General features: G+C 48.5%; 1 protein-coding gene across 1 annotated transcript in view; it reads right to left on the bottom strand.

Annotated features, from left to right (window-relative positions):
* Positions 1-12,660, bottom strand: part of MAT1A (methionine adenosyltransferase 1A) — a 108,576-nt gene that overhangs the window by 11,802 nt on the left and 84,114 nt on the right. Inside the window, exons 6-8 of the mRNA XM_073685984.1 lie at positions 2,681-2,899; positions 2,359-2,541; positions 2,140-2,273 (exon numbers count right to left, since the gene is read on the bottom strand). Of these exons, the coding sequence (XP_073542085.1) occupies positions 2,140-2,273; positions 2,359-2,541; positions 2,681-2,899 (536 nt within the window). The remainder of the gene's footprint in view (positions 1-2,139; positions 2,274-2,358; positions 2,542-2,680; positions 2,900-12,660) is intronic.

Here is a 12,660-nt window from a genome sequence, read left to right as displayed (position 1 = left end):
GGCAGGTAAATGTACCGAATAGGCAGCATAGGTCCCCAATAGGCAGGTAAATATCCCCAATAGGCAGGTAAATGTCCCCAATAGGCAGCATAGGTCCCCAATAGGCAGGTAAATGTTCCCAACAGGCAGGCTGTTTCCCCCTTATAATGCCATATGCAGGATGTTCCCCCCTTATAATGCCCCATGCTGGATGCCACCCCCCATATAATGCCCCATGCAGGATGTCCCTTTCTCACACCATATAGTGCCCCATGCAAGATATCACTCCCCTGTCTTTATAATGCCCCATGCAGGATGTCCCTTTCCCCCCCATATAATGCCCCATGCAGGATGTCACCCCCCATATCATGCCCCATGCAGGATGTCACCCCTCATATAATGCCCCATGCAGGATATCACTCCCCTGTCTTTATAATGCCCCATGCAGCATGTCACCCCTCCATATAATGCCCCATGCAGCATGTCACCCCCCCATATAATGCCCCATGCAGCATGTCACTCCCCCATATAATGCCCCATGCAGCATGTCACTCCCCCATATAATGCCCCATGCAGCATGTCACCCCCCCATATAATGCCCCATGCAGCATGTCACCCCCCATATCATGCCCCATGCAGGATGTCACCCCCCCATATAATGCCCCATGCAGGATGTCACCCCCCATATAATGCCCCATGCAGGATATCACTCCCCTGTCTTTATAATTCCCCATGCAGCATGTCACCCCCATATAATGCCCCATGCAGCATGTCACCCCCCATATAATGCCCCATGCAGCATGTCACCCCCCCCATATAATGCCCCATGCAGCATGTCACTCCCCCATATAATGCCCCATGCAGCATGTCACCCCACATATAATGCCCCATGCAGCATGTCACCCCCTCATATAATGCCCCATGCAGCATGTCACCCCCCCATATAATGCCCCATGCAGCATGTCACTCCCCCATATAATGCCCCATGCAGCATGTCACCCCCTCATATAATGCCCCATGCAGCATGTCACCCCCCCATATAATGCCCCATGCAGCATGTCACCCCCCCATATAATGCCCCATGCAGCATGTCACCCCCCAATATAATGCCCCATGCAGCATGTCACCCCCCCATATCATGCCCCATGCAGGATGTCACCCCCCCATATAATGACCTATGCCTCCATACATAAAAAAAAATCCAATACTCACCTCACTTCTCACTTGCTGGCGCTGCCGCTGCTCTACTCTGGTCTGGACTCCAGCGTCGCGGCGGCGTTGTCCCGCTCTGCGCTGCCTGTGACGGCACTCGGGGGGGCGCGGTGTAAAGACGTCACCACGCCCTCTGACCTGAGACGTCACAGGAAGCGCAGAGCAGGAAGACAGCGGATCTGCGGAGGCACGGGGAGAGGTAAGTATCCGCCTGCCGGGGCCCTGAGCAAGCGGGGGGAAGGACGGACGCTGACACCGCTCTCCTCTCCTCCGCCCATAGCCCGGCGGGCCAGATAAAAGTCCTCCGCGGGCCGCATGTGGCCCGCGGGCCGTAGTTTGAGGACCCCTGGTCTATGGGGACCATGAAAGGTGTATGGTAGAAGGAGAGAATGCTAAGGGGCTTCAATATGGGAACAATTGCTGTCGTCGTGCAGCAACACATTACTTTCCTTACCTATAAAAGGTGGGAAATATGCACTTCTGTGACTGCCTGTGTGCACAATGACTGCACGACTCCATTAAATTTGGTGGGTGGCAGGGCCAGTTAGAACTTTTGTTATTGGGCCCTATAGTTTCTATGTATGTTTCTGGATTGAACTCACACTAAGCTAACAGTTATCAAGTGGATTTTTGATAATTTGTTTTAACCAGAACTCCCCCTTTAGGAGTCAGAGGCCTCTACAGCTCCTAGGCTATACTAATGACGTAGATAATTATTTTTAAATGGATTACATACCAAAAATATCATGGCATACTCCATCACAAAATGTATGTATAGTTCAATAGAGGAGAATATCTTTGTATATACAAAAGAGAACCATATAGCCTTCATACTCTTGACTGGTAGCCATGACAGGTAAGTATCAAGAACCAGTTCTATACAACAGTAAGTTAATACACTGAATAAGAAACATTCATAATTTATTAGATATGCCTCATTCATTTTACCTGACTATAACTCCAGGTCTCAGGTCAAAGTTTTTATTGACAATGTCCAACAGCTCCTTTTCAGTTTTTTCCGAGGTCCCATAAGTGAACAGTGAAACTGATAATGGCTGGGCCACACCGATGGCATATGACACCTAGTAAATCCATATAAAAATGAACTTTACAGGTAGTTCTTTAAGTAAACTAACACACAAATAAAAAAAAGAAAATTAAACATACCTGGACCAAGACACGATGGCAGAGCTTAGAATGCACCAAAGATTTAGCAACCCAGCGGGCAGCATAGGCGGCAGAACGATCTACTTTTGTGTAGTCTTTTCCTGAAAAAGCTCCACCACCATGGGCACCCCATCCTCCATATGTATCTACAATAATCTTTCGGCCTGTGACGCCAGCATCACCCTGTAATATATAAAAAATATTTTGTTATAAAGATTAATAAGATAGACAAAATGTTGATAAAATAAGAAAAAAATCTAATATGTGCAATAAACAAATGTATATGTTCCAGACATATTCAGAAAGTAGGTAATGAAGTCACCTGAGGACCACCAATAACAAAACGCCCACTTGGCTGTAAATGGTAAATAGTATTCTCATCCAGATACTTGTCAGGAACGACAGCCTTTATAACTTTATTCTTTAAGGCTTCCTGCATGTCACTTAAAGAGATGGTCTCATCATGCTGCACTGATATTACAATAGTATGAACTCGGACAGGAATAACAGCACCATTCTTCTGAATGTATTTCACTGTAACCTAAATTAGATAGAAAAAAAGAGATTAGTCGGACTGAGCAAAAGTAGCACAGTTATACATAATAAATTCACATTTACAAACATTATGCAGTGGGGAAAAACAATTATACAATGTAGATAATATTTCTTAATACACTTTTTCTAATAAAAAGTATAGTTCTCTTTTATTTGTGATATTTCTTTTGTAATTATAGGCACTCTTATGTTTTGCTATAATTCTGACAGTCGTATTTAATCAACAGTAATTCTATTGTAGAGCGGGGACGGTAGCCACGGGCAAGCCACTAATCTTCTGTCACGCCCCGGCGAGCTACATGAAAGAGTGGGTCCTGGCTGGATGTTTGAGTTGGTGCTGTGAGGGCTGTGAGGGCCTTGCACCCATGCAGGTCGCCTGTAGACAGTGGTGTTGGCTGGCAAGGACCATAGGATCCACAGCTGACTAAAGGAGACAGTCATTCAAACTTAAAGTCTTTACTGAACAATAACTTGGAAAGGGATATATACAAGGGATAGCGGGTTCAAAGTCTTTTGGACGTTTCTCTTTCTTTATGGAGCATCTTGTCACACAACATCCTTCCACTATAGAGGCTAGGGAGGCACACTTGTTTCTCCCTACTTCACCGCTTAGGGCTCGGGCCAGGTACCATGTAGCCGGCCTAGCCTTCCGACATCATGAGGTCGGTGGCCAGACCCTCCATGGGGGGCAGGTGGACAGACCCGGAGAGGACAATGAATTGATGGGGCTCATGGAGTCAGGGGATAGCTCAGAATGAAAGTGTGGTCGAACAGAAGAGGAGTTGTGCTAAGGAAGAAGGAAATCTACATTGCTGTGCCCTATCCCACTTTTATCCACCTGATGAGCTTTTACTGTTTAGTAAAATTTTGACTGCTACAAAGAACCCAGTGTTCCATGCATTGTGTGCGGCGACTCCTGAGGACGGAAGCCTGTAGACAGCGGAGACCTGCGGCCTGCAAGTGAGTATGATATACCCTGCACCCTATAGCACACTAGGACTGGGACATTGTCTGTAATGTGAAAGAGCGGAGCTGGACATCGATTTGGTCACTTTACATTTGGCGTAGTTGGCAGGATCGATCAATGCATCAAGAAAACTTGACAGATGTGAGGAAAGATCCAGCAAAATCAAAGATGGCACTGAACACTGATGACAAGATGGTGGTGAGTGGTGTGGCAAGACAGGCCCACCAATTGTGGACGTCATCAAAGAGAAATCACGCGAAAACCTGTTCAGCCTAGGAAGCCTAGCAAGCCATGCCTGTTACAGCAAGTCAATGAAGAATGGGCAGACACTGACAGAAAATGGTCAGGAAAGCCAGAAGCACCAACCAAAGAAGGGCAGAGTCCTGGAGAGGTACATCATGAGGAGACCAGACTGCCACCATTGATGGTGAGAAAGAAGAGAAGAGCCAGGTGCTATGGAGAGATTCTATAATGCTTCCCTTCATGGTGGGCCCGAACCGGCAGAGTGACAGCAAAAGATGAGGGAGCAGGAGCTGGAGATGCGACTGGGAGGACTGCAGCTGCTGATGTGTCTGGAAGAGCCTGTTCAGACACTCCAGCACTCAGAAGCGGACCTTAAGGCAGAAGTTTCCTGGCCGATCCCCGAACCCGAGCCTGGTCTCCTGAAGGAAACGGTTGTGACAGCATGGCTGAAGCCATACGGCCGAGCAGCATGACTGAAGGCCATGGTGGCGGCGATGGTCATAATTACACCTCGACCCCTTACCTAGGCCATGATCCCAAAGGCAGGTCCCACTCCACTGCCATGGATGTACGTGAAGGAAACCCCAGCCCCAGACCCCAAGAAGGCCGATGGGTGTCACGGGTGATCCAAGGGAAGAGGGAGCGGGAAAATGGATATAGTCCCAATTGCTGCTCCCCTGAGGCGGCAAAGTTGGCCACAGACTAAGATAAGGGGTCATGTGGCATTATGATTCCATGAAGGGCTACAGATTCATTCAAGAGGTGGTCACAGGAAACAAAGTCTACATGAACACCAGGTTTTTGCCGCATGGAACCTTCATGCTATGGCTGGGGGACCATTTTAGCTTTACCAAGGAGGATGTGCTACGGGGGTGCTATGCGGTTGTGGTGACAGTAATTCCTCCAGAAGAGGGAGATCTCCGGGGAATACGGCTGGAGAAGGTGAGCCCCTAGACGGCCACTCAACTACAAACAGAATAGACCCAAAACCGAGCTCCAAAGCCTCATAGTCCTGCACTTTCCAGCATCAATGGATGGACCCGAAAGGCCAGTGGGGAGTCGGTATCCAGCAGCATGTCCTCCACCACCAGTACTAGTAGTCCGGCATTGACTGAGGCTGCCATTGCCCTGGCCACTGTTATCGTTTCTCAGGGCCCTCACTCGACCATCTATATTGGGCAAGCCAGAGTGAGAAATACCCTGCTGTGAGACGGCCGTGAGAAATGCGGCCTAAATGCTTAGTTAAGCCCGTTGCACTTGAAAAGCGCCACCAAAAGGAACTGTTCCGCATTCCAGAGGGCAGGAGGCCCTAAAGTGTGCCAAGACTCCCCGGATGTTGGCCAGGACGGCGGAAGAGTTTTGTGTTTTCCCCCTCCTTGTTTGTTTTACACACATTGCGTACCCTGCTGCAGGGTTGCAGAACTGTGAACCACTAAGAGTCTCATACCCTTTTTGTCTCATGGACTGAGTAACTTCAAAGGACTGTTAAACATAAAAAAACTGCTATTGAGAAACGCCTTACCGTGGCTACCAGGTGCACAAGAATTGTAATCCGGTTTCCACTCTTTACACTCCACTGAAACTGCTATCACTAAACTCTCTAATGATCTACTAACAGCTAGATCTAATGGTCACTACTCCCTGCTGATTCTCCTGGATCTCTTTGCAGCATTCGACACTGTGGATCACCAGCTCCTCCTCACCATGGATTGTTCTATCCTGGTTCTCCTCCTACCTACGATATCTGACCGCTCCTTCACTGCATCTTTTGCTGGCTCCTCTTCTTCCCCTTTTCACCTTACTGTCGGGGTTCCTCAAGGATCAGTTCTAGGCCCCCTCCTCTTCTCCTTATAAACCACCCCTATTGTACAAACAATCAGTAGATTTGGTTTTCAGTACCATCTCTATGCTGATGACACCCAATTATACACATCGTCTCCTGACCTCACCCCTGAATTATTATAAAACACCAGTTATTGTCTTTACACTGTCTCTAACATTATATCCTCCCTCTATCTGAAACAGAACCCGATAAAAACTGAATTTCTTGCGTTTCCTCCCTCCACTAACCTACCTATGCCCAATATTGCTATCACCGTGTGTGGCTCCATCATTACTCCCCAGCAACAAGCCCACTATCTTGGGCTCATATTTGATTCAGATCTTTCCATCTCTCCAAACATCCAATCACTCACACGCTCATGTCATCTACACCTCAAAAACATTTATAGAATTCGACCTTTTCTTACCTTTGACTCTGCAAAAACACTTACTGCTGCTCTGATTTATTCTCGTCTGGAATACTGGAACTCTCTTCTAATCTCCCTATTACTAAACTCTCCCCTCTCCAATCTGTCCTAACTGCAGCAGCCAGGATCATATTCCTCGCCAACCGCTACACCGATGCCTCCGCCCTGTGCCAGACGTTGCACTGGTTACTAGTGATAAGCGAGCACTAAAATGCTCAGGTACTCGTTGTTTGAGTCGAGCAAGTTGGAATGCTCGAGTGCTCGGCCCTAGTAATGAGCCCAATGTAAGTCTATGGGAAACTTGAGCATTTTTCAGGCGGCTCCCCCCGGAGGTCTGCAGAGGGCCTAAAAATTGCCCAAATCGATGGGAAGAGTGCTCAAATGACATGGGAACAGCATGGGGAAGACCCCTGGAAGCATTTCTGACTCCCACGTCACTGCTCTCAACAACGTTGTCAGAGGTATTCCGCCACTTTTGCGGACTTACAATAAAACATGCAAAAACGAAACCAAAATGGATTTTCCTGGGAAATATGTTAAAGAGCATCATTTCCAGGGTAATGACTTGTATATAAGGCAAAATAAATAGCCAAAAACAAAAATGCTCCTCCACACCTTGGGCTATGTTCACACATAGCGTTTTTGATGCATTTTTGTACTTTTGCATTGCTTTCAATCAAGACAAATGCATTCACTGGGAAATGTCATTTTAACAATTAACAACATTTATCTGGCCATGTGGTGTGTGACACATCAGACACATGCATACAGTGCTGAAAAGACATGGGAACGACATGGGGAAGACCCCTGGAAGCATCTCTGACTGCCAGGTCACTGCCTAAAAGTGTGCCCATCACAAGTGATCCTTGGTGCATGCGAAGATGCCTCCCACCATGCACCTGTCATTGCAGACTTGCAACAATCGCCGTCCACGTTCTTGTCCCAGTGCAGTGTTTAGTTATTCCTACCCCATTCCTTGGAATGCAAGCGCAAGTATGCAGACAGCCACCCACCCACCCACCGGCTGCAATACTATACTGCCAAATTTTTGACAGCTGCTTGCACTTGAAATGGGGCCTATTAGGTTCGTGGAGGCGGAAGCTGTCCACAACCTCATGCGGGCGGTGGCCGGGTGTCCATACTCAGTCCCCAGCCGCAACTATTTCGATGTCGTCTCCGCCTTCCACAAGCACGGGTCCAACAACATTACCCATGCCCTCCCCAGTGCACTTAGGTTGGAAGTACCGCCTAACCACAAACACGTGGACAGGTGAATGTTGCCATGGATGGTACGGAGCCAGTCCACATTAAAAATGCAGCCATGGAGTGTCCGGGAACATTCCCACACACTTTTCTTAGCCAGGACTGCTTCTCGGCAGGGTTGGACAGTCCCACCAAAGAATCCTAGGGTAGGCCCTGGCTTCTCCATCAGGAGAGTTCATGATAGCGCAAACTTTTCAGCAGCTATGGGGCTCTTGAGCGGGGGAGAAAGGTGAGCTCTCAGAATCAAATCCTCTGGTGGGCCCAATGTTTTTCAGTTTGAAACTGCTTCTCAGTGGGAGTTGTATTTCACCAAAGCCATATTCTTTAGCTCGGTGAAAGGACTGGCATAGAGGGAAACCGTATCTACTCCAGCTGTCATTTCTCCGTCACCACCAGGTTCCTCCCATTGTCACACACGACCATGCCTGGCTGTATGTTCAGCGGTGAGAGCCACAGATCAGGCTGCTGTGTTACAGCTTTCAAAAACTCTGCAACGGTGGGCGGTTTGTCATCTAAGCATTAAGCATGTTATCTTCAGTACAGCCTGTTGCCGCTTGGCCAAGGCAGTTCTGCAATGCTTTCAGCTTGTGACTGATGTGGTCATTTCGGAGATGGAGGCCGAACAGGAGGAGGAGGTGCAGGAGCTGAACAATATGATTACATTGAGGTTACATTGGCGAGTCTGGTTTTTATACTAAGCAAAGATCCTACTGTGTTTTTATATTTTTTTTATTTTTTTTACGTTATTTTTTAAGACTAATGCATTCACCGGGAAATGTCATTTTAACATTTTACAACCTTATTTGGCCATGTGGTGTGTGACACATCATCAGACACATTCTGTTTCATTTATAATGAAGGGACTCTGAAAGTCACAAAGCCTATTTTTATAGGGTCATCAGGCGGCCTTACTATTCTTAAAAGACCAGCAATCGGCCCTCGCTATTGTTAGAGACCCATCAGCCGGCTATGCTTTGTTGTTCCCATTATTAATGAGTGGGTTTCCTAAACTGCTATTGCGTATGCAGTGACTGCAAGGGCTGCCAAAAATTTGGACGCAACCCAATACCCCTTTGAAGAGACATAGAGGAGGGTCTCAGTAAAAAAAATGTTCCCATTATAAAGGAGCGGGTCTCCTATAGTGTTAATGCCCATGCTGTGATTGAGAGGGCTGCCAAAATTTGGGAAAAACCCCACTAACAATTTAAAGACACATAGATTTGGGCGACAGTAACGAGTACGACATGTTCCCATTAGAAAGGAGAGGGTCTGCTATACAGTAATAGGGTATGCAGTGAGTCCAACGGCTGCCAAAATTTAGGAAAAAACCCACTAACAATTTAAAGACAAATAGAGCAAGGCCACAGTAACGACATATTCCCATTAGAAAGGAGAGGGTCTCCCATACTGTTTGCCTATGCAGTGACTGCAATGGCTGTCAAAAATTTGGAGGAACTTCAATGCCCCTTGCAAGAGACGTAGAGGTCAGAGAGCCTCCTATAAACAATGTTCCCATTATTAGGAAGTGGGTCTCTCATAGTGTTTGCCTATGCAGTGAAGCAACAGCTGCCAAAAATTTGGAAGAACTCCAATGCCCCTTGTAAGAGATGTAGATATGTTGATATGGTACATATGGTGGTGATATGGTGGTGGAGGATGAGGATGTGGAGAAGGAGGAGGACAAGAGCAAATAGACAAAATCAGGAAGCATATACCCATGTCTGGGTGTGAAGACAGAGGTGCAAGGGAATAGAGTTAGACTTCTCAAATTTGAGTTTATGTTACGCTGCTATCATTCAGTGGTGTTGAGAAGTCTGGCCCAATCCAGCCCTTGTTCATTTTTATAAGAGTCAGCCTGTCAGCATTTTCAGTTGACAGGCGGATGCGCCTATCGGTTATAATTCCACCGGTGGCACTAAAAACACGCTCTGACAAAAAGCTAGCGGCAGGGCAGGCCAGGACCTCCAAGGCATAGAGAGCCAGTTGATGCCACGTGTCCAGCTTGGATACCCAATAATTATAAGGCACAGAGGAATCACGGAGGACGTTGGTACGGTCGGCAAGGTACTCCCTCACCATCTTCCGAAACTTTGCACTCCTTGTGAGAGTACCCCCCGCGTAAGGACCTGTGCAATGGAAGGGTCTGAGAAAACAGTCCCAGAACTTTGACAGTGTTCCCCTGCCTCTGCTGGATTGCATTTGTGGCTCTCTCGCCTGTACTCCCTGGTTGTCCAACGAACTGTGACCTCTGCCGCCAGCGTTTTCAGATGGGAATTTTTTCACTAATTCCGCAACAAGGGCCTTCTCTTACTGCCCCATTTTATTAGGCCTAACCTGCAAAGGAATAAGAGACATAAAGTTCTCCCTGTAGTGTGGGTCTAGAAGCGTCACCAACCAGTAATGACTGTCACCCAAAATTTGGACAATGCAAGGGTCACGGGAAAGGCAGCGTAACATAAACTCAGCCATGTGTGCCAGACTGCAAAGAGGCAAGACTACCGTGTACTCACCAAGAGGACGACTGACCATGCTCTCCTCCTCTTCCTCCTCCTCCCTGTCCTCAGGCCATCCACGCTGAACAGACGGTATGACAGTTGTGCAGGTAGTACCGTCTATAGAGCTGGAAACTAGCTCCTGTTCTTCCTCCTCCTCTTCCTCATTGTCACCCAATCCACTTTGGGATGAGATGAGGCTGGGCTGTGTGTAATCACCCTGTATAGTTCCTTGCTCCATCTCATCGTGGTCCGCCTGCAATGCATCCTCTTTAATTGAGAGCAGAGAGCATTTCAGAAGACAGAGAAGCTGGATGGTGACGCTAATTATGGCGTCATCACCGCTCACCATCTTGGTGGAGTCCTCAAAGTTTTGAAGGATGGTACATGTGTCAGACATCCATGTCCACTCCTGATGTTTTATGTGTGGAGTCTGAACTGAATACCGATGGCCTTGTTGTTGCTGGTAGTCAACAACTGCCCTCCTCTGCTGACCAATCCTTCTGCAATGTAGAGTTCCAACCTGTGGGGACATCGCAAATCAGCCGGTGAGCTGGAAGCATTGTGCGGTTTGTCACCTAAGCATATTAGCTTCAGCACAGCCTGTTGCGTGGCTGAGGCAGTGCTGCAGTGCTTCCAGCTTGTGACTGATGTGGTCATTTCGGAGATGGAAGCTGAATTGGAGAAGGAGGAGGGGGATGAGGTGCAGGAGCTGTAGAATGTGGGGGCAACCGTGATTGACCCAGGGCCTGCAATCCTCCGCGTCGGGAGGACGTGTTCCGTCCCAAGGTCCGACTGGGTCCCGGCTTCCACTATGTTAACCCAGTGTACCGTCAGCAAGATGTACCGTCCCTGCCCACAAGCAGTTGTCCACATATCCGTGGTTAGGTGGACTTTCCCAGTAACTGCACTGTTGAGGGCACGGCTAGTGTTGTGGGACACATGCTTGTGTAATGCAGGGATGGCACACTGGGAGAAATAGTGGTGGATGGGGACCAAGTACCGAGGGGCAGCCGCCACCATCAGGTTGCGGAAAGCTTCCAACTCCACAAGCCTAAAAGAAAACATTTCGAGCACAGGCCATCGCGAAATGTGTGAATTTAGTAGTGTGGCCTGTGGGGTGTTAGCTCTAGCTGCTTATTTGCGCTTGCGTTCCAAGGACTGGGGTAGGGACAACTGAACGCTGCACTGGGACAAGAACATGGACGTGCTTGCTGATGGTGCTAGTTGAGAGTGTTCATCGACAGGTGCAGGGTGGGAGGCATCTTGGCATGCATCATGGACAGGGGATTGGCGTGCACGCACAACAGTGGAACAAGCAGTGGTGTCACCCACAGACACTGTTGCTGGACCCTGGGGTTCAGCCCACTTAGTCGGTTGCTTTGCTCCCATGTGCCTGATCATTCTGGTGGTGGTCAGGCTGCTAGTTTTGCTACCCCTGCTGATGCTGGCCTGGCAGATGGTACAAATGGCCTTTTTGGGGTTATCGGCAGAGTCTTTAAAAACAACCAGACTCGGGAAGATTACAGTTTTAGTGGCAACTTCCATTGTGTTGGCGTTACGAGGAATGCTTTCCCGCCTTGTGTCTGCAGTCACCACACTGCTTCTTCCTGACTATCGTAGTGCTACGCCTCCCTCCCCCTGTGTGCTGCTGTCCTCACTCTGTCTGTCCCCCTGCCAGGTTGGCATATCATCCAGCACCTTGTATTCCACTTCTGCACCCTGGTCCTCCTCCTTACTTTCTGGCAATTGTGTCTCATCATTGTCCACCTCTTGTGACAGTTTCCCACCATCGCCTTCATGTGACCGTGGCTGCTCAAATGTTTGGGCATCGCAACATGCGATCTCCCCTTGCCCCACTTCAAGTGGACCGCGCGAGAGGCCCGAATCTATAAATGGAAAAGTGAACAGCTCTTCGGAGTGTCCAAGTGTGGGCTCAGTTGTCTCCGGGCACTCGGCATGGTGGGAGAAGGAGGATCAGGGTGAGGAATATGCAGTCCAGACTCACGGCTACTGAAACTTGACCATGTGGAAGACAGCGTGGTGGTGGTGGTCGTGGCTAAGTGACTAGAAGCATTATCTGCTGTCCATCCAATAGCTTTTTCACACTGCTCTGTGTTATAGTGGTGTTCTGCGGTGTATACTTACACTAACTAATAAACAACCAAATCTCTCCCTAGCTCAGCAGCATTTCTCCCTACACTGCCTGTTTCCGGGGTAGACTGTGACGAGCATGGCGGCACCAGGACTTATATAGACCTGATGACGCTGTGTGGCCAGCCAATCACTGTAATGCCGCAACCAACATGGCTACAGCATTACAGTATGTGGCAGGCAATCCCTGCATGTTCATTGGCTCTCTAAAGACCACCAAACATGCAGGGAGGGGACCCGAGCTCCCGCCTGAGCAACCAGGAAATACTCGCAGAGCGCCGAGCATCTCGAGCAGTGAGATGTTCGGGCGAGTACCGAGCAGTGGCGAGCACGCTCGTTCATCATTAGTGAAAAGTCAACATGGTATCTGGACAAGATG

The sequence above is a fragment of the Phyllobates terribilis genome, unplaced genomic scaffold, assembly GCF_046119375.1.
Source record: "Phyllobates terribilis strain yellow unplaced genomic scaffold, ASM4611937v1 Scaffold_5__5_contigs__length_657084704, whole genome shotgun sequence".
Classification (NCBI taxonomy): Eukaryota; Metazoa; Chordata; class Amphibia; order Anura; family Dendrobatidae; genus Phyllobates; species Phyllobates terribilis.
This window is presented reverse-complemented; position numbering and strand designations above follow the sequence as displayed.